The following is a 25,837-nucleotide window of genomic DNA, read 5'->3' as shown; positions in this document are numbered from 1 at the left end:
GGTTCGGTATCTTGCCAACCAACATCTCTTTTGTAGATAACCCATTTGCCAGAATGTGGAAAGTAGCGTACACATGGACTTTTGTACCATGACTCACAGGAAGTAATGGGATCAACAAACAGCAACAAAGAGAAGTGAGCTAGAAAGGTTTCGGACAAAGAGAACAGCGACCACATGATCAATCCATCTGAGTCGCTTTTGCGCCCGGGAGAAAAAGTGATGAAAGAGCATCTTATTCTACAGAAATACTCTTTTTACACTGTACAAGGGAGATATCCTCATGCCCTAGATGAGGGTGTAATGTGCAAACAGGTGCTGGCCCCAGACTAACTTGCACCAGAGACAGCCCACCAGGTACCCTGGAAAGCCTTCTGGGCTGTAAATGGGAATTGTGTCCACTAACGGTAGACGCTCTTCTGGGTGCACGTGCCACAACCTCCTCTGTCTAACTCGCTACCCGGTTATGCGACATGGGAGGGTACTCGAGCGCGTGAACTGAGCTTGTAATGAACCAAAGTCTGGATGTTCACTGCACATACCCGGGAAAGCTATTATGCACAGAATATACTGACTCGACACTACTATATATTGCTGCTTCTGTAGGAACCCCTGCGCTCCTGGAGGCGATGTTTAACCGTGCACCTGACCAACTTCACGTTATTGTGACAGGGAAGAGCCTGTTATACGGGTTCGTGCCTGCTTCCTGGTCCGCAACGTGTTTTGAATGGTCAGTGTGCGGAAAAATGGTATGCCTTATACCTATTGTTGAACCTGTCTATAGGGTTATATAGCTTGGCCTCTCCCACATATATACTCCACTATGGTAGCAAGACCGAGTTCGAGTTCGACTCATTCGAACTTGCGTGGGAGGACCCCTTTCTGTTGCCTGCCAAATGTCTCGATGTTATGGATGTCATGGCAACTAGAAATGAACCTGATTCTCCAGAAGCTACTTCAACGATTCAAAGATGTATCGAATTTCTCTTTCGCGAGAGGACTACCTTGAAAGCGAGGCTTTTCCAGGCAGCCTGTTTGCCGTCCTTGCTGGGCAATATGGGCCTTCGTATTCGTAGTTTGTACCTTGACAAGTTTTATACAGTAAATTATGAAGAGGATCTGGATGAATTGAGGTATATCATTGGCTGGTGTAAAGTCGCTCTCCAAAAGGAGATATAGAAGGGGAAGGGGAGATTAAGAGTAGCGTAACAGATACATCAAAGAACTGCCTTTCTTTGTTGGCATTTTTTAGATAACATGGGAGGATACAGCAAGGAATAGACGATCTTTGGAGAGGGGCGATGCTTAATCCTGAATCTCCGGAAACGTCTCAACGGGCTGGGTGACGGATACTAGTATGTCATGCTGAGGCGCGAAATTACGTGTAGAGCAACGAAACAACGAAAAAGCAAGCGAACTAACGCGAATGCAGTATAAGAGTGTGTTGAATTAGCTATCTAGGTGCTTCTAGCAAAACAAAGCGAAGAGGCCTGAGCGCCAGGCACGTGACTACGCCTACACTAGTTGCCTCAACATGTCATGTACATCAACCCATTAACTATCGCATCTTTCAAATACAGTCACTGCTAGATCTGTGGTCGGCATCTTGTATGGCTCCATCATGAATTTCCTTCCTCATCAATATAAAGATACGAACAGGACTCCACCCATTGCACTTCAATCAACAGCTCGCTACGCCATAATCAGGTCACATCGACATATAGCCAGGCTCTCTTGAATATTCGTAAAATGAGCCAGTATACTGAGCTTCCATCAAGGGAAGCCAGACGCCGCCTCTGGGAATCATTTCCTGAAAGTCTGGACTTTCCGTACATCAGATAACGCCAAGCCACATGTAAAACAAATGTTAACGCTTCGATTCAGGGACACAGGTAGATGATGCAAGCCACAAGAACAAACACTTTTACTCTTCAGTGTCTGTTCACGGTGTAATCCAGTGCTTGATTGGCGTGCAGGTAAGGATTATAGCCTGTTGGATGGTTGTGGGACGGGCTTTGCCAAGGATGGTTTGAGTGCTCAGGCTCGCCATGAGAATGGATATCTACGCTTGTTAGGGCTCTTGTAGTACCTGTCTCTTTGTGAACTTGTTATTTCTCGTATAAGAAGGAAGAGGAATAAATTAAACATCAATAAAACATGGGAACATGAGTGAAGATATTACGCAATGAAAACAGTTGCCATCATTCTGGGGTAGGATCAGTCATCTTGACTGTTGTCTTATCTTCCACAAAGACATTCGCTTTAACGATAAGCTGGCGATAGTCAGGAGAGATAAAACCCGCACAGAAGTATACCGCTGGATACCTCATGCTCATAATCCGGTGGCCATTGAGGTGGACACTGTCAAAAGCTTGGGAAGAATCTGCATCCATATCTGGGTTCGACACATCGAAGACTCCTCCGAGCTCATGCAAGTTGCGAAATACTACATGATGGTCGTCCTTTGATAGTCTCACAGAGAATTCTGCGGCACGCTGATATGCTACTGTCAGACTCCGCTCTTTAAGCGCGACTGATTTCTCGTCAGGTGAAACTTTTAAAAGGGGCTCCAGTAGCTCGTGAGACATCACTTGCTTGACCATAGTGTTGATCATGAGGTTTCGGCGAGCGATCATGCTCTTGGCGAAGTTGCTTTGATCAGCACGGACGTTGGTGCTGCAAAGACGGGCTGTCCATAGGCGCCATGATTGAGCTAGAAACCCTTCCTTGCCATCTGAAAATAACAGTAAGATATTACGGAATCGCTGCCTAACGGAGAGAAGGGTTACTTACCAGTGTCGAACTTTTTAAGTAGCTCATGAAGTCCGGTACCGAAGCGAGTAGCTCGTGGCAGAACTTCCTCGTCAAACTCGGTCCCTTCTCCTGGATGAGGCACAATGTACCAAAAGGGGTTCAGAAAGAAGCGTTCAAGACAGTCCTTGACAAGAAACATGGTCACGATCTCCGTTCCAAATATATCACCTAGTTCAAGAGCACCAAGGATTTCATTCAAGTCAAGTTGGGCACAGTAGCCATCCAAACTTTTGACGAGATCTTTCTTATAGTTCGCGGAAAGACCGTCCAAGACGGCCGTTTCCTCATGAGCGTGGAGTCTTGCCCAGTTTTTTAGGAGGGCCCAAAGACCGAAGAACTCTTTCTCGTAGTAGTCATGCGATCTGCATTCCCAGCCGCTAGGGTCAGCGGCCAAATACTGGTTTTTGTGTAGTGCCTCAGCTGTCCAATCCTCCAGACAGTCTACCCGTTCTTTCATTCTTTCGTATTGTGCTTTCATATCCTGGCATTGCTCCTTCAGCCTAGCGGATTGCTCTGTACTGCGATGGTGTTCATCTTGCAGTAATTGGTGCTTCATTTTGAGCTTTTGATGTTTTCTTTTCTCCCTCGATAATTGCTTATACGTCTTCAGATGCTGTTTGCTCATCTTTTGCTGTTGTCTGTTTATGTCTCGATAACGTCTGTTCAACTTCCGACCTTGTTTCTTTGATCTTCGATACACTTTTTGCTTGAGGTTTTGGTCCGGTTCCCTCGAAGAACCGACATCATCTGGTGGCAATTCCTCAACAGACGGAACAAAATTCGATCGCTGTTCCTCCACGGTCCCTTCATTGTTCGTTGACTGTTCCCCAGGAGACTGGGCGTCGTCTGGTATCGGTCCCTCGGCAGACTCGTTATTGTCCGCGTGCTGTTCCTTAGGAGTGGCGATAGCAGTCGGTGGCTCTTCGATAGGACACTGCGTATCGTCCGGTGGCGGTTCCTTCACAGACTTGACATTATCTAACATTGGCAAGGCTTTAGATTTGGTACCATAACGGACTTCTGTTTTCGAATCCTTCATGGCTCGAATACGCTTCGATCTCCGAAATTCGACGGTGTCTAGATGTCCCTCGCCGTTTCCATCCTGTGTCCCACCCGAGGACGGCTTGTAGGATGAAGATGCTGATGGGGCAGGGGCAGAGGACTCCTGGATGTTAGATCTCGGGGGCCATTGGAGGGAGGACGAGATGAACAGATAGAGTCACGTGCTCAGTGTACGTACTTTTGCATTAGCCTTTGCGTTGTGTTTTGCCTTGTTCCTTGCCATCTTGGCTGCCATTGTAGATAGAAGGTGATATGGCCACCTCTCTAACTGAGCATTGGATAAGGCGGCGGCCTTCGGTGATGGTAGAGATAACTTGAGGATGAATGAAGGTGTGTAGAACTGTACTACCCGGGGAACGCGGAAGGGTTGGGAAATGAGGGGAAGGTGGAAGAGCGCACAGTGGTGCACAAATGTAAGACAAAAGAGAGGCTAGACCAGAATTTGACTGCATCGATGCACAGACTGTAATTTGTCCGACAGCGTTTGGCTCGATGGCACAGTCTGACATGGCGTCTCATTGTTGATCTTCTGTCTATGTGGTACAAAATTTGTCAGTTCCGGGCGCCTTTCTTTCAGCAGGCTGGGGCCGTGTTCTTTGTCAGATTGGGGCGGAACGAGTAGATAGTGTGAAAGATAGTCTGAAAAAAAAAAGTTAGGGGCAGCCAAGACGGTTTGGACGCCACGGGTCTTCATCGCGGCATCAATACAAGCTCCTATAGATTGAGTGCAAGAAAGAGTGACCTTCCTTATCGCTTGTGTTTGCGATGGATAACGATATGGGAACGTTGAGATCATATTGCCACTGCCCTGGATCAAGCACACACGCACTCTGTAACCCATCGAAACGGGACAAGCAAATACTACAGATACTCACGCGTGTATTGTATTCAGCCAACGTAATTCGTGCAACGAAGGCGCATGAAACGAAGAAATGCCAGCGAAGATTATGGATTACAGAAATAACTGTTGTGCTGCCATCGAAATAAGTGACTAGGATTGCTTGCAGTATAACCACCGACAAGATTTTCGTTTGGCGTGACCATCATGTGGAAGTGTCTAGGGTGAGTGCACCACTTTGTGTAGTTGAGTAGCTGCCAGTGCATCATCATATGATCCTGCACTCTGAATAAGAACTAACTGTGAAACCGCGAGTCACTATATAGGGAGGTCTTCGGGATATGTCTGCGTCTGACATCCTAACACTGGGAATCGAGAACAACACAAGGATAATTCGGTTAACTAGTACGCTTCATTGCGACAGTCTTTTATTCGAACGTACTTTTACATTCTCACGATGCCACTGAGAGTAGCGGAAGATGGAAAAATCATGGTCGGTGTCGACTTCGGCACGACCTACACTGGCACGTTATCCTTTCCAAAAATGCCATTCTCTTCTGAGATATAACACTTTGCTGACAAGCAATACTCACAGGCGTATCCTACTCCTTGAGGAGCCTTGAAGTGCGAGGAGGGGAAGATAATGATCACCTCATTGATAAGTGGCCCGCTGCCAATTCCAGGAAAATAAATGCAACTAAAGTCGCCTCGATCGTCCAGTACGAGAATAAAACCGAGAACGGTATCGAGAAACTAGAGGCGACCCGATGGGGGGCCCAGGTACTGGCGAGCAAGGAAAACTGTTCATCTCTTTTCAAACCGTTGCTTGAACCTAACTTTCATCGAGATCATGATCCTTATGCGTTTTGGAATTCCACAGTCGGTCACGGGGGTTTTTTCCTTACCGAAAGCCAAGGAGCCCTCCGATGTTATAAAAGACTACCTGGATTGTGTCTGGAAGTATTCAAGCAAAGCTATTTTCAGACATACCCGCCAAGGGCCTTCCTATCACCCGGTACACTACACTATCACTGTACCGGGAATCTGGGCAAGGGAAACCCGCAAGGCGCTGGAACAGATCGTCAAGGATGCCGGGCTAGCATTAAAAACAAACGACATACTGACTATGATTCCGGAGCCCATAGCGGCAGCAGTGGATATCTTTAGAAAGAAGATGGATACATTCCAGGTACGCTATGGTAGATCCTACTGCTACGATCTCGGTAATGATAGTTGACAATTAGCTAATGAATTAGGGTGACGACGTCATGCTCGTATGTGATATCGGCGGAGGAACTATCGTGAGTTTTACCCTTAATTTCGTTATGTCGCTCTTTATCATTTTTTTATATGTTTGGTGCCCCTGTGGTTATAATTCGTGCCTGAAATCCTGGCATACATAGGATGTAGGATCGGTCTTCATCCGTCAAACTGAGTTTGGCCGCTATATTCGGCAGCTCGAGCCAACCCGAGGTATTCCCATTTTGCATAACTCATTACCAACGAAGCTAATCCATCATACCAGGGGACCTTGGCATGTTATCAGTGGAGGCGGCTTTCTACAGAACAATGTATGAGAGGTTTAAGGACACATTCAAAAATCAGAACACGGAGTCCATAGGTCCAAGTAGTGCCTTGATTCGCGAGTTCCGGGATTGCTTTGAGAGATTCGCCCCCGAAAACCTAGAGGAGCACGGCTGGGAATGCCGTTTGCCGTTCTGGTCACTACTATCGTCTAATAACCCGGACTTTTACGACTGTCGCCGGAAGGAAATAATCCTGTCCGCTCGAGACATACAAGCTTTTCTCGACCCTGTCATTAATATGGCGGTAAGTCTGATCAGCGAACAGCACCATACTGTAGCCACAGCCGGCTTTGGTGGTAAAAAGCAGGCAAGTATTTCCTGGAGTCTAGGCAGAAAACACAATGGAGACAATCGTAATTGACAATGGACGTAGCATGTTTACTTGGTCGGAGGTGGGGCAGAAAATGCCTACATCTTACGGTCAGTCAAGCGGAGGATAAAGGATAAACATGCGCTAGATGTCTACACTCCTGACAAGCCGTACGTTGATCAATTATTTGACGACGTTGGTGGAGATTGTAACTAATGTTTGTTAGGCAACTAGCCGTCGTCAATGGAGCCGGGGTTTACGGCCTCGATGACGTGCTATCCATCCACAAATGTCCCCAGCATATCGGGATTGAATGTGCCCAGCAGTATGACGCAGACAGACATGGTCAGCCACGACCGGACGTCCTTACACGAGACCCTGTGGACGGTAGAAACATGGTTACCGGGGCGGCGATCTGGGTGTTCGATATGGTAACTACAATTCCTCGCGTTCCGACTTTGGTGCGTGTCTGCTAATGATGTGATGAATAAAGGGGAGGACATATCATGACGGTGCAGTGGAAACAGAAAATGTTACGGAATACTTTCTTGACAGCGAATTTGGAGACCGCCATAAGAACATATTTGTGTCAAGGGATCCACGGCCACCGGCTGTTGTGACAGGTAAGTCTCCCTTTTTTCCCTTTTTTCCTTTCATTTCTCTTTACTTTAATTAATTAATTAATTGTTTTTTTTTTTTTTTTTGGCATTCGCGGCATTGTTCTGATAACAGTTTTTCTTTTGAGATTTGGAACCTCTTACTGCCATCGAGATTCGGTTTAGACAAGTCCCTGCAGGGAAAACTGAAGTCAGGGTAGTTGGTGGTCGGAGGCAGGTACGAATTCGTTACGATATTTCCACGACGTTTTTCCCTGTCGACAACAAGATTGAATTTGTGGCAAAGGTATGCAATCAAGTGATTGGACGTCAGGAGATCAGCATGCCCTTTCACTGAACTGCCTTACTTGGAGGATTTCTCTGCAGTAAAAGCTTTATTAACTGCCATCATCGTCGCCTTCGCTCATTTTTACCCCATTCTACTATGCCTTATCTTATCTCCTAACAAAATTGCACCTTTTCTTACCAACTTCATCATTTTTCTCCTTCTGATTTAGGCACTATCTCTTTCTCTTCCTCGTGCCTGTTTTGATTTACGAAGTATGAGCAATAGTATCAGCATTTTCCAGCTACTCTGAACGTAGGTGATAGAGGCATACTCCCCAAGAGTAGTTACTATCCGCCTCCATCCAGCTAGATCGGGAGCTATGTAGACCATTACGAAATGTTGTGCAACACCGGGGAAGCGGAACTCTGCGGCGAATAAGCGGAGGGTACACAGACGTTCAATAGCGTTTAGAGAGGCCTCGTGATGTCTCACACCTCGTTTCTGTAACCCACGATATTGATTGATCAAATCTCGGCCGATTACAGGATGGACTGTGTCAACTCGCAGGCTGGACATGTCGGTCGGGATTATTGCGGATAGTTGTTGAAGCAGATGTCTTTACCGCCTCCGTGCATCGTTTGGGGCAATGCACTGTATGTGAGGAACCCATTACTGCACTTGGAACAGGCCTGCGAATACTTTCTTCTATATTCAGTGTAAATTTTCTTGGTACGTGGACAATCACAACCACGCGACGATCTGACTTGACACCAGCACGAATTTATTGATAATATACGAGCGACACCTGATAGCCTCTGCCTAGCTGCCATCTTCTTTCTTTTTTTCTTTCTTTCCTTTTTTTTCTTTATTTTTTATTTTTTTTTTATTTTTTATTTTTTATTTATTTATTTCTTTTATTTTTTATTTTTTTATTTATTAATTTTTTAATTTTTTTTTTTTTTTTTTTTTTTTTTTACTGTAGGTTTTGACTTTATTTGATCTCATTTTTCTGTTTTATTTATCTACTTGGTCGTGTTCTGTTCTTGTCTTTTCCCACCCCGTGCCGGAGTATATAGTCAACCTTAAAACTATTTTTATCACCGAGGCAAGACGGGAGGACAGCTTACTGTAGGCTTATTCAGGATCCGAACGTAGCTCATCTACCTGTGGCTTGGGCTTGCGGCTATTGAGTAAATGCGCACTGCTTTATCTCCTCCGTGTTTACGATAGTCGTTGAGTGTTCTGTAATGAGACATAACCCATCCCATGGGGTTGCAGTGTAATTTACTTCCTCCGCCATAGCAACATACTACACAGGGCTTTCAGTTAACAACACCAGTCTTTTGTTATGACCACGCCATATAGTGTCCCCGATGGGGCCATCTTTGAGGCCCTCGACGAGTCGAAAAACCGGACTCGAGACCCCAGACATGTGAATCACGTGATTGGCCGACATCCCAGATTGTCCACATCCCGATCCTTCCTTCTATTGGCTGGCGTGCTGCCGGATGTCCCCGGAACCTCAAAACTGAAGCAGCAGCCCTGAGGTGAACGAACCCCTGCAACGATTTCCCCCAGCCGTTCCAATTAAGCGGGGACTTGTTCTGACAAGCAATTGACAGGAGATCGATCATCCAGCACATCCGCTCCATGGCAATCTTTTCTCGTTCCTGTTGTCTGGTGATGGGATAGAATTACTGATCAGGTTTTTCCCTTCCGGTCCACCCTGCAGCCTGCGGGGTGCCGATGATGGGGAGAGTGGCGGCGAAAAGACCCTACCAGTCGCAGTCTAGACTAATTGAGGGCGAAGCCTCCTTCAACTATGGATAGTGAGCTCTCCAGGGTCGGCCCGGAAGATGACAGGATGCCAGGCAATTGGTTGCAAAGAGGCGGTCTGGCCAATGCATCTCCCCATCCCTGCCGAATGAACTGTGCGCCCCAATCACTGGCCTTCACAGCGGATTGCCGCCTAAAATTCACGGATACCTGCTGCTTCAACCTTTCACAACCACCACCACCACCACCTCTTTTCATTCACAACGCACTTGACTGCACCGGGCTGACCTGGATGAGCACGGTCCTCCTCTCCAGATGCTGGCTGCACTTTTATCCTCTCACTCATGCAATCCATCGCTTAATGCAGCCCTGTTTTTCCGTGCAAGTAAGAAGATCAAGGGGATAGATGAGAGGGGAATGGAAAGCGCATCATGTGAAAGTCGTCAATTAAGAATACTGTTCAAGCCTCCAGTAACAAATCTAAGTCTACAAGATGAATCTCCTACTCCGCCGTCCAAGATCACCAGACATCCCGACTAGGGAATTAGTGGAGCACGTGTGGTAAATTCTAGAACCCCAAGGCAAAAGGGGGCGGCCGCACAAAAAGCCCGGCCTGTGATGCCCTTGGAGGCTTTTCTCCTTTCTCTCATTTTTCTCGTCGACCATGCGCTGTGAGTGTGTTTGTATTTCACGGGTATTGTGTGCATAGTACCGGTCATTGCAGTGGTGTGGTGATCCATGCTCTGCTACTAAGCACCCTGGCCAGTTTCACGAGCAACAGAGTGTCAGACTCGGTGGAACACTCTAGCTGACCACGCATCGTAAACTGCTTTGGTTTTCAGGGTCTGCAGCTGACCGTGGCCTTCGACACGCCGCTCCGACAAATGCTGTCTAAACTGCTCTACAACATTCAGGAGCTCCCGCCTGACCATCGCGTTATCGCGGGACAGCGGCACCGGCGCTTGCTCTATTACGTAGCCCATCTGGCATCATGGACCTTCAACTTTTACCTCGTCCTTCGACTAGCTCTGTGTTTCTCTGCCGTGCAACAAGATTGGCGAGTATGGCTAACTCTGTTGGTCGAGATCGTCCTCGCCAGTATGTCTATACCACCGTGAGCTGCCGTGTTTCGGCATCCCGGCTCCCTTCCTGAGCAAACGAGGACGCGCAAGCTAATATGTTGTCAGACATTTGGCGCCATGATCAGCTTCTTACCTTATTAGGTGGCTCGGCATCAGATGGCCAACCACGCAAAAGACTGCGATTACACGGCGCCGACGATCTACCGCAGGTGGACATTCTGGTGCCCTGCTGTGGAGAGCCAGTCGACGTCATCCTAGACACCGTGCGCGCTGCCTGTACGATGGACTACCCAACTTCCAGCTTTCGGGTCCGTGTACTGGACGACGGTGCTTCCACAGAGCTCGAGTCTGCCATTGCATCACTGCGCACCGAATGGCCTCACCTCTTCTACCACACCCGGGGAAGGCAGTCCGGTAAAGTCTTCGCCAAGGCTGGTAACATGAATTACGCCCTCTACACCCTGCAAGAGAAGGCGCCACCTGAGTTCTGTGCCATCTTTGACGCAGACTCCATCCCCATGCCTCACTTTCTGAGGGCGACGTTGTCCCATCTCCTCCAGAACCCGGACGCAGTGCTCCTCACCACCCGGCAGTACTTTTATAACCTCCCATCAGGTGACCCCCTGTCTCAGTCACGCCTCCACTTCTACACATGTGAAAATGCAGAGCTCGATCGTCGGGGCCTTGCTCAGGATGCAGGCTCCGGGGCCCTTTTCCGGCGACAAGCCATCATCGATGCCGGCGGATATCCAACGTACTCCTTTTCCGAGGATTGGCAGCTCTCGCTTGTTCTGAAGGGTCTAGGCCACCGCACCATTCAAGTCCAGGAGCCACTACAGTATGGGTTGGTTCCGACGTCCTTGGATGGACACATTGCACAGCGCAACCGGTGGCACATTGGCCACTCCCAACAGCTTCGGGTGTTGATGCCGCCCACAAACAAGACGCTTCCCCGCTCACTGCAGTGGAGTATTGCATGGAATGGCGTCTTCATCATGGCTGGGGCAGTTGGCTGTTTGATCACGTTTGCGATGGTTCCATTGCTTCTGGTGTCGGGTCAGCTGGTCCCAGACGTTTCGCCACTGCTGGCCAAAGCACAGTTTTTCTTGGCTGTTCTCCATATTGCCTTGACCTGGGCGTATGGACTTTTGCAGAGTGCGCATACGGGATTCGAAAGCTTTCCGTTCTCTCGTTTTGAAAATATCTGGCTGGCTGGAGGTAAGATACACATCGTTTGTTTTTGTTTTTCTGCTTTACACCCGCGTATCGTCGTTGCCCGTTCTATTATGGACATGGAAGGGGTCTGGATTTCAATGCCACTACTTTGTTTTAACATTTTTCTCACATTGCATCCCTCCATGAAGATGGAAGCTCTCTCTTGCCTTCCACTATGATTCAAGACATAACTAACAACAACAGCACACATCCACGCTGTCGCTCGATTCCACCTCCTCGCCAGCCGACCCAAAGGCTCCTTCGTGACTGGCAGCAGCGCCAACTCATGGAATCGCAGCGCGACCCCGACATCCCTCCAAAAGCTCTACCACAATCTGTGGCACAACGGGATCGCATACAGCGTTGTGATTCTGCTTGCCACTATTGCATCCATCGTCTACTCGATCTACTCGGCCATCACAACCACCGACGATGGTTTGCTATCCCGCTTGCTCACCACAATTGCCTGGCCGCCAATGCTTCACATCTGCTACCTCTCCATCGCCAGTTACTGGGCGCCCGTCTCCTATTTGCTGAACCCGCCGCGGTATCCGGAGCGGAAGGCTGGCTTGGCTCTGGCGGAGACGGGCGTGGTGCTTCCGAGTGCGGAGGTCCAGAAAGCTTCTTTGGTGCGTGGGGAAGCGCCGGTCGGGTTTTATCGTCAGTGCGTGGTGGTTGTGTTGGTTCTGGGTGGGTTGCTGTTGGGTGGATTGGCGTTGTGAGTGATAGAGATGGATTGGATGCGCTGCTAGATTAGATTGTGAGTAGACGTGGTGGTGTTAGGTGGTTTGAATATGAAAAGGCTTATGAATGACCCATGAAAGAGTTCAATGTGAAGCAAACAACAACTGGTAGGATCCGCCTGTCTAATCCACATTTGATACTATATACACCATCGAAAAACAATGAATCTACACTTCGTAGATATAGCCAGAGAGCTCAATATTCCGATTAATAAGATAGATCAATATTTCAATTCAATTTCATATTAGTCAAAACCGATCTAAGCACCCATGCGACGAGACAGTGTATACAATACAACCCATATAATACAATACCGTTACCATCTTATCTCGATCCATCACAACCCTCAATCAATTCCTCATCCCATTCCTAGCAAATCTACTCCACCAACCTCTCCACAAACCTCGACTTCGCTCTCAACCTCTCCCCGAAATAATAAATCCCTAAGAGTCCCAAAACCCCCAACCCACTCACACCCCCCAGCACACTTGACCCCCTCGCCATCCCCAAATTCTTATACAATGGGATCCCGAAATGCACGGCCCCAGCAGCCAACGTACTCCGACAGAAGTCATTGGCCGCAAACAGACTCGCCGCGTACTCGGGATATATACTGGGTATATACATGGACAGACACTGCAGGATGATGAACACTGCGCTAGCGTACATTGTCACGCCGATGATGCTGACGATCCAGTGGATAGAGGGGCGGAGGGTCCAGCCGTAGAGGAAGAGGGAAATGGGGACGAGGAAGGTAGCTGGGATGGCGGGGATGAGGTGTCGTTCGTGTTTTGTAGGGGGTGTGCGGGTTGGGGTGGATTTAGGGGAGGTGCTGTGATGGTGTTGTCGGAGGTAGTTTGGGAGGGAGAGGTATGTGAAGTAGGCTGCTACTGCGAGGACGCACCCTACTAGGACGGAGAGGTAGAATAAGCTGAGGGTTGTAGTGGATACATTATAGACGGGTGGGTAACCGATGGGGAAGGCGTCGAAGAAGGTATAATACGTGCCGTAGATGAAGGAGGTGTAGATGTTGGCGAAGAGAATGGCAGGGTCTTGGAGGGTGATTTGGACGGGTTTGACGAGGTAAAATTTCAGTTTGGCGAGAGGGTTGTCACTTTCACTAGTATTGTTGTTGTTCTGGTTGTTGCTGGTATTGAACGCACTGCTGCGGTATCGTATGGTCGGGGCGTAAGTTTCAGGCAGGAGGAAGAGCAGGATGCATACCGGGCCGGACATACAGGCGAGGAGCCACATGGTCCATTTCCAGGAAATTTTGTTGACCAGGCTGTTGGTGAGCAGGGGTCCGAGAGCCGGGCCGCAGTACGCTGCAGCTACCCATAGAGCGAGAGTGTAGGGGAACTGGGATTCGGGGTAGAGGTCGTGCATGGAGGCGCCGCCGTTGGCGAGGCACGGGCTGCCGAAGAGACCCTGCATGAAGCGAAGGAAGACGAATGCGCTGTAGTTGGATACTTCGGCGGCTCCGATCGTGACGAGAATGAATGCTACGAATGTACCGAAGTAGACGACCGAGCGTCCGATTCGGGGGATCTCGCTGAGCGGGCCCCAGAGGAGGGGTCCGACGCCGTCTGTTGAAGTGAGTATAGGGTTATGGGGTAGCATTGCATGGGGTGAGGCGTACACCCGAGCACATAGATGGACAGCCCTAACATGGCGCGTTGCTCGGAGAGGTGCAGCTCCTGCATTACCAATGGGACGGCGGTAATGAACATGGATGACCCGGAATACACCACGAAACTGTACTTTTAGATAGGTACTTTTGTTCGAGGTGTGATTGGGTTAACTTACGTGTAGATGTATACCACGAGGGATGTGATGACTCTCTTTGCGAGAGGCCAATTATGTGGATTTTCGCGACTTGTTGCCCAGTCCTCGACTGTAAGTGTCTTTTCTGAGTCGGATGAGTGTTTTCGCCGGTGGGTATGTCCGTCGATCTGCTTGGGTGTCTCTTGTCTGACATGGTGCTCTGTATGATCAAGATTATCGGGTCTATGCAAAAAGGACATCACGAATACAATGCAAGGTAGATCCGGCGACATTCTGACAACGATTCACTGATAAGATGGTAGGTGGGGTAAAAGGACTGTCAGGTAAGTCATACGGGGATACTGGAAATATAAAGTACCCGAAGATGCATTTTATCGCCACGTCCAAGGTACAAGCACGCTTCACAAAACTCAATCCAACAAAGTTGTGTAGCTTACCATTGAGGCACGGCATGATCCACGTGTAGGTATGCGGTATGACATGTGTCTTTCCCGATGTGGTAATCGACCACCTAGCTGGAACAGTGCAACTGATCCTGGTACAATGAAGTCTATACAAGGTTTGCTGCATCATGGTGAGGAATGTGGGTCCCTGTCAGTGTGACCGGTTCACCTCGTTGTTAGTCTCGCAACACCTTCCACAGCAGTGGCACAGTGGCCTCGGATGCTTGCATGCGCATTGACAAGGCTAGAAATCTTAGCAGAACGACATCTCCTGCCGGATCTGACCTAGAGGGCGCTCGGCCCTTTGCTAATATATTTTGGGTGAAGACTTGCGACCCCAGACTGAGATCGGCTTTATGAAATAGTCATCTCAGAATGCAGATCATCTTCTCACTTGTTTTGGCGGTGACTACCCTGCTGAACTGCCAAAGCCTGGAGTGCTCGAATACCTCATCACCAGTGGCGACCGACTCTCTGAAGAAGCATGGTGTGATCACTGCATCCTCAGTCTACCGCGTGTATTACCTCGCAGTGGGCCTTTTTCACGCTCTACTCGTCACTCTTCCACGAACACAGCAGCAAGCGCTTTGCCCGAATTTAGAGCATGTCCGACATGATCACCTTGCTCTCACTTGCAGAACCACAACTGCTCTCGCATTGATCTGCCTCGGTAGTTGTATTCGTATCTACGCCTTCTGGCAACTAGGCTCATGCTTCACGTTCTCTGTCAAAGCCTCATCGCCTTGTCACTACGGGTATCTATCGCCACGTTCGTCATCCAGCATACGCTGGATTAGCCATCCAGGCCCCTGCAGTGTTGTATTTCTGGGCAAGAGAGGATGGTGTACTTGCATGTTTAATGCCCGACTACCACTGTTGCACGAAGTGACCATTGTACATTGGTGGTTCTGGGCTATATGTCTGCCAACGATCGGATGGGTACGAATAAAGGAAGAGGAGGAACTGCTAGAGAAGACGTTTGGTCAACAGTGGAAGGAGTATCGTCACACAACACGCATGTTGGTGCCGTTCCTCTTTTAAGTAGGGATGAGCGGGCCGGAGTGGGTCATGCCAATTTTGAAGATGCTTGCATATGGTAGCGGTACACGCAACCAACGTGTTCCTTTGGACTAGCGGTAATCGGCTGGAAGCTCTTGCATGACAGTTTCGTTATGGATGAAAGTAGTTTCCTAGCAATAAATAGTCCTTCAATATCAGAGAAACTATTACTTATCACGACTGCGATGCAGCGTTACAGTGGCACCACCATTATAACTATCCTCAAATTTATGTGCAGTGCCAATTTAAGGCAACTTTTTTGCTTTCTACCACCACTCATTGGTTGCTAATTCTGCGGACATGCATATTCGATGTAAAGTATGTGATGCCCTGGTTCAGTTCGGTTAATCAACTTGGTCTGAGAGCTCCGCTGGCAGTGGTACTTAGGTGCTAACACTTGCCGGCTTAACCATGAATATATATATCGGGCTACGCGTCGCGAGATCATTGACAAAATAAACACTAAATGAATGTTATACCTTTTTGCAGAATAACATAAGGACTGTGTCTTCTCTAATAGTATTGCATTTAATTGTGTTGAGCATGATGCAACGCTAAGATCGCTGACATTCGCTTAGAAGCAGGTGGCATGTTCTGGGATTATCCCGGCCTCATAGACTAAATTCTGAGATGTCACGACTCAACAGATCATCAGATACTAGCAGCAATCTGAGACACCTTGACTAACAGCTACTCTACTCCCTCCCGTGCACAATAATGCAATGCCCCAGTTTCGATCAACGGCCGAGGGCGCTTCCGAACCATCGGAATAAGAGTGCCACTCAAACTATGGAAATAGACTCCGGCACCCGACCGAGGCGTGGCAGCTTCCGTGGTGCACAACCGTACATTTAAATCCGAGCACAGAGACGCGCACATACCATGTTGCACCATGCGGGCTCATAGATAACCTGTTCGGAGCCGGGCCAGCAGGGTCAAAATGCCGGGTGACATCACGGACACGAAATCGGCACCGCTACTCCGGACCCCAAGCTGACTTCGCTACCAAACTGCCACACCAAGCCTCGGGGTATTCCCGTCTCATATAGAGCAAGTGGTAGCAAGGGCACGATGATAGCACAGACAGGCATCTCCACAATCAATGCGGTCGGTTGAAGGATGATCCCCACGGCCAGCCATCGGCCGTAGCTTATCTGGCAATTCGGCTCTCTCACTGGCCGATCAATTCAACTCGACAGATAGATTTTGCAAATAATTTCTAGAAGCCTTCTTTATCTCGGCTAAACGACCCACAATTCTGCGGCGCCCCCGAGTTTGCCGACCGACCATCACCATTTCTGCATCCCGTTTCATCCCGATCGCGCCTCTCCAGCCCTAGACCGGGGCCTCCCGATCACAAAAACGTCCCCTTCACCACGCGATCAATTGCATGCAATCCTTTCTTATCTTTTCCTATCTTTCTCTGACATGCTGCAGAAACAAACCACTTATCTCGATAGCAGCAGCAGTCATCGCACCCCCTCACCCAAACGAACCATGGTGGTCACTTATCTCCCCGAATATGAAAGCGACGAAACACATCCCCAGCACCATGGGCTCGAGCCCGCCATCCCGCCGTTCGCGGGCCGCATGGGTGGAAACCAGGATTTCGTGGTTGATAGGACGGACCCCAAGAACTCAAAGGTGCTAGAGAAGGTGCCCGACGCAGCACCGTGCATGACACTAAAAGAGATATTCGACTTGCGGGGGTTCCTGAGCGTGGATCTATGGAAGTTTGCTGTGCTAGAATGCATAGGTAATTCCCCCGCATACTCCGGAGTCCTACCCCATACCAAAGATGAGCCCCAAGCTAATAAGTGTATAACCAACAGCAAGTATGATGAACGTTTTCATCACCTGCTGGGTAACAACTCACCCACTCTCCGCAACAACATCTCCCAAAGGCCAAGCTGGCGTTTACGGAACAGTCACCTTCTTCTCCCCAACATTCGGCGGCCTCACCAACCTCCTCCTCACTCCGCTGCTCATCTACACCTTCTCCCCCTCCAGTGGTGGCCACATCAGCCCCACAATTACTCTCGCCACCTTCTTCGCCCGCATTATCACTTTCCCGCGCATGATCCTCTACTTGGCTGGCCAAACACTGGGAGGCGCACTCGCCGGCTTCGCCATGCACTCCGCGTACGGCACGCGTGAGTTCACCGTGGGAGGATGCCACATTGATTCGACCATGGTGTCCGCAACTGATGGACTGGTCATTGAGTTTTTTGCGTGTCTGATTCTGATTTTCTTGGCGTTTGGTGTTGCCTTGGACCCCAGACAGGCCAAGGTGTTTGGTCATGCTGTTTCGCCGTGGTTGGTCGGTGTTGTGTTGGGAGTTGTTACTTGGGGAACGGCGTTTACGAGGGAAGGATACATTGGTGCTAGTGAGTGTTTCAATTCTCGATATTGAAGTACGGTGACTGACAAGCTGCAGGCGTTAATCCAGCAAGGTGTTTCGGCGCGTATGTCGCCAGTGAATTTCCGACGTATCATTGGATTCATTGGGTGAGTTTCATTTCCAGCAGCCCTCTTCAAATTCGGACCATGTACTAATAATACTAGGTTGGTCCCCTGGCTGCAGCGGTGGCGCATGGGCTAGTCTATTTCGTCGATCCCCTCTGGAAGGATCCTCGTGCGGAGTAAAAATCTTCTTATAGTTTATGGTTACGGAGTGTCGGATTGTATATAGAAGTGACGGATTTGTACAAAGTGTATTATATAGACCTGTGAATACTGCCAAGAAGGCTTTCCGAACATCTGCCATGTTGAAGTGACAGATGCGATGACCCATTCTGACTACATACTTGCTGTGCTGTTGTAGGAAACGTATCATCAAAGACGAGCACAGCAGCCCTTTCCATTAACCGCAGACAAGCGACAATAACACGAAGTCGAGATAGGCACATCGGCCGACCCCAACGCAATATCCGGTTGCACCTGGACAACACGAGCCTCATACATCTTCCCAGAAGCCACCAGACACTCATGCAGTCCATGCAACCCCCACACATTATTCAATCGGCCCTTACGCCGCGGAAACCCCTGCGCCATGCCCAGGTCCTCCCGGAAGACCTGCTCCGCCTCGGGGACCCGCTTCTGCTCCAGCAGCAACCCACCTAGGGCATGCCGCACGGGCTGCATCCACGCCGGCGGGTCACAGTACGCCAGGCCATCTTCTAACTCAATCGCCCGACGCAGCGTTGCAAAGGCTAATCGAATATTCCCCTTGCGGTACTCCAACTCACCTGCTAACATGAAAGATGCGACGGCAAGGAAATCGACCTGCCGAACAGGCAAATTATTTATCCGGGATCTCGGCACCCGCTTGCGCGCCTCCTCGAACTCCTGCCGGGCGACTTCTGCCTCCTGGATACGTCCAAGGGCGCTGAAGGCGAGGCCCCTGGCGTATAGGACGTTAGCTGTCTTGCAGCAGTATAAGTCTCGGTCCTGTGGTGCTGGTAGTTCTAACTGGAGAATTTCTTCCCAGCGACCGAACCGCACTAGAACATGCGCTTGACTGCCCAAGAAACTTTCCGTCCAGTCTGCCATTGGGGGTGATTTAGTAGCCAGTAATTTCACATCAACCACCTCGTCCAATTTATCCGCAGCCAACATGGCCTCTCGCGACCGACCAGACATCAGAGCGCAGTACAGCTTCGTGACAATGTTATGCACTCGATAGGCCACATAAAGCGGAGATGCTTCCAATGTGGCGAAGAACATATCATCGCCTACAATAGCATCATCACTGGAATCAATTGCCCGGCGATAGTCACCAACAGCCTTATCAATATGCGCAGGCATGTGCACCATATGCGACGCATCCGGGATCATACGACGCAGTCTGTCTGCAGCAGGCAGGGCCACCTCAGGCGTAGCCGACATCTCCATGAGATGGATATACAGATGGCACAGGGCAGGATGCTCTCGACCCTCCGGACGTGCCATTGCAGTATCGATTGCCGCCTTCGCCTCGAGGGTATGTGCGCTGCTCGCTTCACCTGTGTTCATATCCCACAGCTCGCGCGGATTAACGCAGATAAGCGCCTCAATGAACAACGATGCCACGTCGAGATCATCTGGGTAGGCTTCATACACAACGCGCATAGCGTCTGCATAAGCCTGATTGTATTGTCTCATCTCAGTAGGAGCGGGGATGGTATCCGGGGTAGGGAACCGAGTTGCGATGGCTTTTAGCAGCATGTGGAAGAGTGGGGATGCATGCGTAGCATGTTTCTGAGAGGCATTGAGCGCATCCCATGCCTTTCCCACGGTTTCTAGGAGACTGGGGATATCGAAGAAGCCCCAGGCTATATTGTAGCTCGGTCCGATGGCGTATGCAATGCCCCAGTAGGCTAGTGCGCAGGCGGGGTCGCATTCGACTGCTCGTTCAAAACATCGTGCTGCTTCGCCATGATTGAAGGAATAGGACCAGATTAGACCGCGGTCGAACCATCGCTGGGCGGCTGGGGAGGATGTGGCGATGGGTCGGTGGTAGGAGCCAAGGTTGAAGTTTGGGTAGTCATCTGCCTGGGGCGAAGCAGCTTCGTTTCTGAAATTTGTCAGTGCGAGACTGTTGATATGGCATATGCTCACTTATTCATTGTAAGTATCGTTTTGGGTTTTGTTGTGGATGAAAGCCGGGCCACAGCAGAATGACAGAAAACGGAGGATTTTAAACTACTATGGAAGGTGGAGATACATTATGGCTCCTGAGCGGTTTGTTGAGTCACTGGGTAGGTAGGGAGTAGTGGGATGGGACACAGAGAATCTGCCAGGAACCCAGATTGGATGTTACACATCGTCTAGAGATTGTCTTTTAGGCTGCAAGGTTGTTATGATACCTCCTTAGGCCATATAATTGGTTGTCAAACAAACCCCTTGCGCTTGATACTTGTAGCCGTCCGTTCGATGGGACTATGTCCCAAATACCATTCTTTTTTATCGGATGTCCCAACAACATGCAAGGGAAGTTAGAGCATGCCATTACCTGTGTAAATATGAAGACTCGCCTTGAATCATAAGGCATACACATATCACTTTAGATGTAAGATCAACGCAGCATGAAACAAGACTCATAAGTAGAATGATATTACTACAGTATAAACCCCTAGATGTTCTGTTGAAGAAGTGACAGCATCATCAAGCCAGTTCGCACTCAATAAGGCTCTCCACACCCCTTCGCACGGTCCATATTTTCATGATCTTGAGTCCGGCGGATTCCACCAGCGACCGCCACTGCTTCTCCGTGCGTTCAGTCGAAGCAAAATCGGCCATCATGATAATGTCCAGACTGGTAGTTTCCCAGTATGCATTCGTGCTGGGGATAACATTCTCATTTAGCAAAAGCTTGCTATGCCCCCGCTTCATAGCAGGAATAACATTGGCCAATATGCGACGGCAGTCATCGTCTGTCCAGTCATGCAAAACAGAATGCATGTAATACGCACGGGCGCCTGCATACATGTCAGCCATAGCTTTAAAAGGCTTGATACAGCACTCACCCTTGACCGGTTGTTCTGTAAAGAAGTCATGTGTCATGAGCTCGATAGCCGGATCCAGGTTCATGCTTCTGGCCTGTTCCACAACCTTGGGTAGATCTTGGAGAATGAGCCGACCTGGCACCTGTTGCCATTTGCGGCGGAACTCTGACAGATCGTGTCCCAAGCTTCCCCCCATGTCGACAAGCAAGGTGTCATGATCGCTGATATTTGCCTCGGCAACTAGCGACAACACCGGATAGAAGCCAACATCCATCCAGCTCGGTCGTCCCTGATGGTATACAGACATGTGATTGTTAAATTGGACGGCATGAATAGGGTTCTCTGTGAGGAAGTCGAAAAAGTGGAGCGGTGTCCTAAACCCACGTTGAAAGGCGCAGTCTTTCCCGTCACTGGGGTTTCGGTAGTTCGTTTTCTTAAGCTGAGCGGGGAGGGCAAGGACGCCATCAGTGATGCAACCAGTCCTAGGTCCAGTTAATTGCCAATATAGCCAATATGTGAGTGTATCGTACATGCAAGGATAAGAGTCACTGTATCTATCTGACATCATTGACATGGAAAATCCCGTCCGACGGTATTCATCAGGACCAGTCTCTGTGATCACGCCCATGGCCGCGAGGTGCTTCAAGATGCGGGCTAAGAAGTTAACTTCCATAAACATGATACCAGTGTGATTACTTACCAAGCATCGTTGGGTCAGCACCGGTAGCTGTGGCAAGTTGGCCAGCTGTCTTCGGTTTGTCGTTCTGCGATAGGGCAGTAAAAAGCCCCAGGTCGACGCCGGTTTCCAAAGCTGCATATAGTGCGCTCTACCATGACCCTTAGCGTGCTTGCACTTTTGCTTATCTAGTTTTTATGGCTCACCTGCGACCAGCAGTGTCTGATGATGGCCTCTCGGGGAGTCTCAAGAGCGTAGACCAATGATCGCGCTGCATCGAGAATCTTCGTTCGCTCGTTCTCATCATTCTCTGTGAGGTAAGCCTCACCATGCAATGCTATGCGCTTTAGAAGAGTGGGGACCTCCTCAGGGGCATTTGGAGATATGGCAACGTTGTCATCAACAAAGGCCTGCTGTGCATGATCGTCCATCCTGCCGTTTGGCTGGCAGCAGCTGTTGCCATTGGGGCTGCCCTCTGCTGCACTTATCATGGTGGCTTATGACGTATATTGGGCGACAGATAGATCAGATGAAGGGGAATCTGTGAACGATAGGACATAGTGCGGATGACGGCTCTGTTATATCAATAGTGAAGGCCCTATGAACCATAACGTGGTACCAACGTGGCCTATCGGAAGGTACAATGAATTACATGGCTTAAAATTTGAAATGAAGGTCAAGGTGGAAGCAACTATCCCATAAGAAGTAATTCGTGGCTGCCCTTACCGTGCTCCATTGCAATCATTACCCTCCTATTTCAGGGGCTTCACCGTTAGTGACACAACGTGGCGGGAAAGTACCGACAGAAGGATCGTGATCATCATTGGACGCGTACACGTACCTCTTTTCAAGCCATACCAGGGGGTAATTTAGAAACTGGGTACATGGACAGATTGGGAAAGGTTCTTGCTCGGGTATCTACCGGTAGACCGTGCCCCTCTGAATTAAGTATCAACACATGCCGCCTAGACATTCATTCCTTCCATATTAGATATGAGCTGATACAGTCAATAATAGGTATAACAATGGGCGACTTGGATCGAACTTCAGGAGAGTCCACTACTGCACAGTACCTGACATATTGAACCTTGACACGGGAGCATAACAAACCATCATAATAGCTAGGACACAACATTGCTGTCGGTCTGACTTGGCGGTTGTCCATTCAGCCGGATGGGCCCAACGGCGTGACCCAGCCTGCTGGTGTAACTTGGGAATTGGAGTCCTTAAAAGGTCCGATATTCCTTTGAGAACAGGCTAGCGATCCTTCGGCGTTTGAGTGCTCCATCCGGAACCTTGCGTGATCATACTGGCTGATTTGATATTCTTCAAATATCTACACTTCATTCTTGATAGTTGTATCCCGGCTCATAGCTCTGGAGCAAGGGCCAGCAAAAGTACCACCTCACTATTTTATTACCTTTGAGGGAGTCTTATGACTGGTATATTGAATCAGACCCATCACAGTGGCTCGGGGTATAATGGTTATGTTAAGCTTCCTCTGAACGGCGTGGCGGCCCCACTACCCGTCTGTCAACTGACCATATGGATCCTGTCCTGCCAACGGGACATCCAGTTTGTCACTGTTCGCCTTGTCTATCCACCGGTGGCACGGATCTACTGCAAGGTTACCAAAATGGACGATCCAGGGCTAGCCAGACCAGCTAATCCCTGCCATCATCAGCACCGTATTATGCCTTAGCCGCCACACGGCATTTGCGACCTTCCTGGCTCACCTTTAATCGAGAGAATTATTGGCTACCAATGCCAAAGAATGAAACGATTAATACACGAAAGGAGAGGTTACTGGAAGTAAGGGATGTCTATCAGTCATCGCAATTCCCTGCAATTCCCTTTGAAGGAGATTTTGATGTCACCCGCTCATCGAACAGATCGTCAAATGAAGGTGTAGACTGAAATCCTTCGCTTGTCGGAATAATATTGTCTGCGTTTCCCTTGCGTACCCTGCAGGCGACCATAAATATCGGGATTCTTATTCATGCTACGTTTTTCTCGTTCGATTGTGTGTCACGTCACGAACTCCTGTGCTACACGCAACAATGGCTTCGTCAGAAGATGGAAATGCCAGCGACAATAAAGGTCCGATGATCCTATCGGTCCTGTGGGCACTGACAGGTCTCACATCCGTCCTTGTCATAGCGCGCATGTACATCAGGACAAGTCTTTTGCACAACCTCGGACCGGACGACTGGCTGATCACGGCGTCGTTGGTATGTATGTACCATGCGAAGGATACAACCACTAACTTCAACAGGTGATGGGAGTCGTCTACTGTGCCATCACGACAATAAACGTGGATATGGGATATGGGAAGCATGCATGGCTATTGAGCGAAAGGACTGTGGAACGTGCCACATTCCTCAATTGCTTGAGCTTTCTTTTCGGGATAATCTCATTCGCGATTCCGAAGCTGGCAGTGACTGCGATGCTCAATCGGATCCTCAACCCAAGTATGACTCAGCGCATATGTCTGTGGACATTGACTGGATTCGCTGCGGTTGTGTCAGGGATATGCATCATTGTGCTGTTCACGATGTGCGACCCGCCTGAGGCGCTGTGGAAGACACATCTGGTGACAGAAGGCAAGGCAACCTGCAAAGGCGTCTGGATTTTGATCGACTACGCAATATTCACTGGAGGTTGGTTCATGCGACCATTAATGTTTGGCAACAGCTGACCACCCAGCCCTATCCGCGTTTGTCGATCTGATGCTGGCCGTCTATCCGAGCACGGTGCTGATGAAACTCCACATGTCGTTGCGCAAACGGCTCGCGTTGTGCGCAGCCTTGGGTCTGGGCTCGGTGTAAGTATATGCATATTCATGAGGAATCAGCGACTAACCTAGTAGTGCTTCCGCAATGGCCATCGTCAAGTGTACACAATTGAAGGGGTTAGCCGACAAAACCGACTACACCTGTGAGCATCCCCACCATCAGCCAAAGAGAAATACTAACATCAACAGACGGTACCGCCGAACTCGTCATGTGGACAAAGTAAGACCATCTCTACGACATCTCTACGATACGATAATAAACACAGACCTAATAAATGCAGCATCGAGTCCAACGTCGTCATAATCGCCTCCTGCATCCCGACCCTCCAGCCCGTTCTCGAACTTATCCTCGGTAAACGCACCACAAGCTCCTACAACAACAGTCGCAACCGCTACAAGGGGAGTTCACAACTGCCCGATTCCTCCTACGACCATAGCAAGCTGTCCAAGCCACGAAAGCCCGACTATGAGATCACAACGGCGGGAAGTCAGGAGAGCATTCTCCGAGAGGAAATCAATGGGCGCATTGAGAGTCATCCGATGGGAGCGATTCGACGGACGGATAATGTAACCGTGGAATATGAGAGTCGGTCTAGAGAGGATCCTGAGGACCCACGGGTGTCGTGGTAGTTTCTTATCGCTATAACATTTTGTATACTAGTATTCTTATCTCAAAAGCATTTCTGTCACTTCTGTCCTTATCCGATCATGTGGATATTTTGGTTTGTTCCGTTTTTAACCTGCTCGACACAATGAACCAGCACCATCAAATCACAATGTCGGTTAATTAGCGACGATAGTAATACAGAAGATAGTATTTCAACATATTAAAGCATTCAAAGAGACAAAGAAAGTCAAGCCCCTGCGATTCGATCTATCAACTACCACAATCAAACTCTGAACACCAATCAACCATCCCGCGCATAACTCACGGACCCGGAGCCACGCCACAACAAAACTAAAGTCCCACCTTCAATCTCACCACATTAACACAAACGAAACAAGCAATAATAGAAAATAGAACTCCTTATTATATACCCAAGCTGCGCAGTATCCGATCCACAGCGTAGGCATTCCTTGGAATAGAAACCTGGACGCCTGATGGACGGCTACTAATTCTACTCCATAGTGGAGCCCGGAATGGCCATCCGTCCAGTAGTGCTATGTGGAATAGATTGAGTCCGTTGTGCTATGCTATATGAGGAAGTAGTTTGATTCTGAGGTTAAGACAGTCTAAGAGTAGAGTACAGCAGTAGAAGGATTGGCGAGGTACTTTGGCAGATGT

The 25,837-nt window shown here is 49.2% G+C and overlaps 10 protein-coding genes across 10 annotated transcripts; 6 read left to right on the top strand and 4 right to left on the bottom strand.

Moving 5' to 3' along the window:
* Positions 1–147: 147 nt before the first annotated feature.
* On the top strand, positions 148–1,322 carry BO87DRAFT_449030 (uncharacterized protein). The gene is given in 2 exon segments (XM_025628327.1): positions 148–656; positions 670–1,322. The coding sequence occupies 2 exon segments, from the start codon at positions 507–509 to the stop codon at positions 1,174–1,176; spliced, it is 657 nt and encodes a 218-aa protein (XP_025474675.1). The 5' UTR covers positions 148–506; the 3' UTR covers positions 1,177–1,322.
* A 789-nt stretch (positions 1,323–2,111) lies between these two features.
* On the bottom strand, positions 2,112–4,226 carry BO87DRAFT_410674 (uncharacterized protein). The gene is made up of 3 exons (XM_025626358.1): positions 4,052–4,226; positions 2,791–3,973; positions 2,112–2,731 (listed from the first exon to the last, which is right to left on the bottom strand). Exons 1-3 carry the CDS (start codon positions 4,106–4,108, stop codon positions 2,199–2,201), a joined length of 1,773 nt encoding a protein of 590 aa, XP_025474674.1. The 5' UTR covers positions 4,109–4,226; the 3' UTR covers positions 2,112–2,198.
* Positions 4,227–5,168: 942 nt separating this feature from the next.
* On the top strand, positions 5,169–7,561 carry BO87DRAFT_401504 (Hsp70 family protein; the record flags this gene model as incomplete). Its single annotated transcript, XM_025625619.1, has 9 exons — positions 5,169–5,235; positions 5,307–5,574; positions 5,681–5,900; positions 5,968–6,079; positions 6,237–6,604; positions 6,671–6,777; positions 6,834–7,038; positions 7,101–7,230; positions 7,353–7,561. 9 exons carry the CDS (start codon positions 5,169–5,171, stop codon positions 7,559–7,561), a joined length of 1,686 nt encoding a protein of 561 aa, XP_025474673.1.
* Positions 7,562–10,152: 2,591 nt separating this feature from the next.
* Positions 10,153–12,287, top strand: BO87DRAFT_320329 (glycosyltransferase family 2 protein; the record flags this gene model as incomplete). The annotated part of the gene is made up of 3 exons (XM_025619891.1): positions 10,153–10,366; positions 10,456–11,568; positions 11,770–12,287. The coding sequence occupies 3 exons, from the start codon at positions 10,153–10,155 to the stop codon at positions 12,285–12,287; spliced, it is 1,845 nt and encodes a 614-aa protein (XP_025474672.1).
* Positions 12,288–12,687: 400 nt separating this feature from the next.
* On the bottom strand, positions 12,688–14,366 carry BO87DRAFT_410671 (MFS transporter; the record flags this gene model as incomplete). Its single annotated transcript, XM_025626357.1, has 3 exons — positions 12,688–13,895; positions 13,949–14,064; positions 14,116–14,366. The coding sequence occupies 3 exons, from the start codon at positions 14,364–14,366 to the stop codon at positions 12,688–12,690; spliced, it is 1,575 nt and encodes a 524-aa protein (XP_025474671.1).
* A 546-nt stretch (positions 14,367–14,912) lies between these two features.
* BO87DRAFT_410670 (uncharacterized protein) lies at positions 14,913–15,635 on the top strand (the record flags this gene model as incomplete). Its single annotated transcript, XM_025626356.1, has 3 exons — positions 14,913–15,282; positions 15,320–15,391; positions 15,424–15,635. The coding sequence occupies 3 exons, from the start codon at positions 14,913–14,915 to the stop codon at positions 15,576–15,578; spliced, it is 597 nt and encodes a 198-aa protein (XP_025474670.1). The 3' UTR covers positions 15,579–15,635.
* A 1,374-nt stretch (positions 15,636–17,009) lies between these two features.
* BO87DRAFT_380736 (aquaporin) lies at positions 17,010–18,378 on the top strand. Its single transcript, XM_025624363.1, has 4 exons — positions 17,010–17,352; positions 17,429–17,983; positions 18,034–18,104; positions 18,162–18,378. The coding sequence occupies exons 1-4, from the start codon at positions 17,025–17,027 to the stop codon at positions 18,240–18,242; spliced, it is 1,035 nt and encodes a 344-aa protein (XP_025474669.1). The 5' UTR covers positions 17,010–17,024; the 3' UTR covers positions 18,243–18,378.
* Positions 18,379–18,431: 53 nt separating this feature from the next.
* Positions 18,432–20,203, bottom strand: BO87DRAFT_449003 (tetratricopeptide repeat protein; the record flags this gene model as incomplete). The annotated part of the gene is made up of 2 exons (XM_025628326.1): positions 18,432–20,151; positions 20,196–20,203. 2 exons carry the CDS (start codon positions 20,201–20,203, stop codon positions 18,432–18,434), a joined length of 1,728 nt encoding a protein of 575 aa, XP_025474668.1.
* Positions 20,204–20,741: 538 nt separating this feature from the next.
* Positions 20,742–22,249, bottom strand: BO87DRAFT_401498 (o-methyltransferase; the record flags this gene model as incomplete). The annotated part of the gene is made up of 5 exons (XM_025625618.1): positions 20,742–21,055; positions 21,104–21,564; positions 21,613–21,736; positions 21,783–21,909; positions 21,965–22,249. The coding sequence occupies 5 exons, from the start codon at positions 22,247–22,249 to the stop codon at positions 20,742–20,744; spliced, it is 1,311 nt and encodes a 436-aa protein (XP_025474667.1).
* Positions 22,250–23,818: 1,569 nt separating this feature from the next.
* On the top strand, positions 23,819–25,182 carry BO87DRAFT_345117 (uncharacterized protein; the record flags this gene model as incomplete). Its single annotated transcript, XM_025620851.1, has 6 exons — positions 23,819–23,989; positions 24,034–24,418; positions 24,465–24,582; positions 24,628–24,695; positions 24,742–24,772; positions 24,819–25,182. 6 exons carry the CDS (start codon positions 23,819–23,821, stop codon positions 25,180–25,182), a joined length of 1,137 nt encoding a protein of 378 aa, XP_025474666.1.
* Between the last annotated feature and the right edge of the window lie 655 nt (positions 25,183–25,837).

The sequence above is a fragment of the Aspergillus neoniger genome (genome assembly GCF_003184625.1).
Source record: "Aspergillus neoniger CBS 115656 unplaced genomic scaffold BO87scaffold_52, whole genome shotgun sequence".
In the NCBI taxonomy this organism is placed as follows: domain Eukaryota; kingdom Fungi; phylum Ascomycota; class Eurotiomycetes; order Eurotiales; family Aspergillaceae; genus Aspergillus; species Aspergillus neoniger.
Note: the sequence above shows the minus strand (reverse complement) of the source record. Positions and strands in the feature narration are given on the sequence as shown.

Excerpts from the sequence above, each read along its gene's own strand:
- BO87DRAFT_410674 (XM_025626358.1), bottom strand. The coding sequence starts at position 4,108 with ATGGCAGCCAAGATGGCAAGGAACAAGGCAAAACACAACGCAAAGGCT. Across the intron at positions 3,974-4,051 it reads ACGCAAAGGCTAATGCAAAA|TCCTCTGCCCCTGCCCCATC; the intron begins GTACGTACACTG and ends AACATCCAGGAG. Across the intron at positions 2,732-2,790 it reads ACTTAAAAAGTTCGACACTG|ATGGCAAGGAAGGGTTTCTA; the intron begins GTAAGTAACCCT and ends TGTTATTTTCAG.
- BO87DRAFT_449030 (XM_025628327.1), top strand. The coding sequence starts at position 507 with ATGAACCAAAGTCTGGATGTTCACTGCACATACCCGGGAAAGCTATTA.
- BO87DRAFT_380736 (XM_025624363.1), top strand. The coding sequence starts at position 17,025 with ATGCTGCAGAAACAAACCACTTATCTCGATAGCAGCAGCAGTCATCGC. Across the intron at positions 17,353-17,428 it reads TGCTGTGCTAGAATGCATAG|CAAGTATGATGAACGTTTTC; the intron begins GTAATTCCCCCG and ends TATAACCAACAG. Across the intron at positions 18,105-18,161 it reads CGTATCATTGGATTCATTGG|GTTGGTCCCCTGGCTGCAGC; the intron begins GTGAGTTTCATT and ends TAATAATACTAG.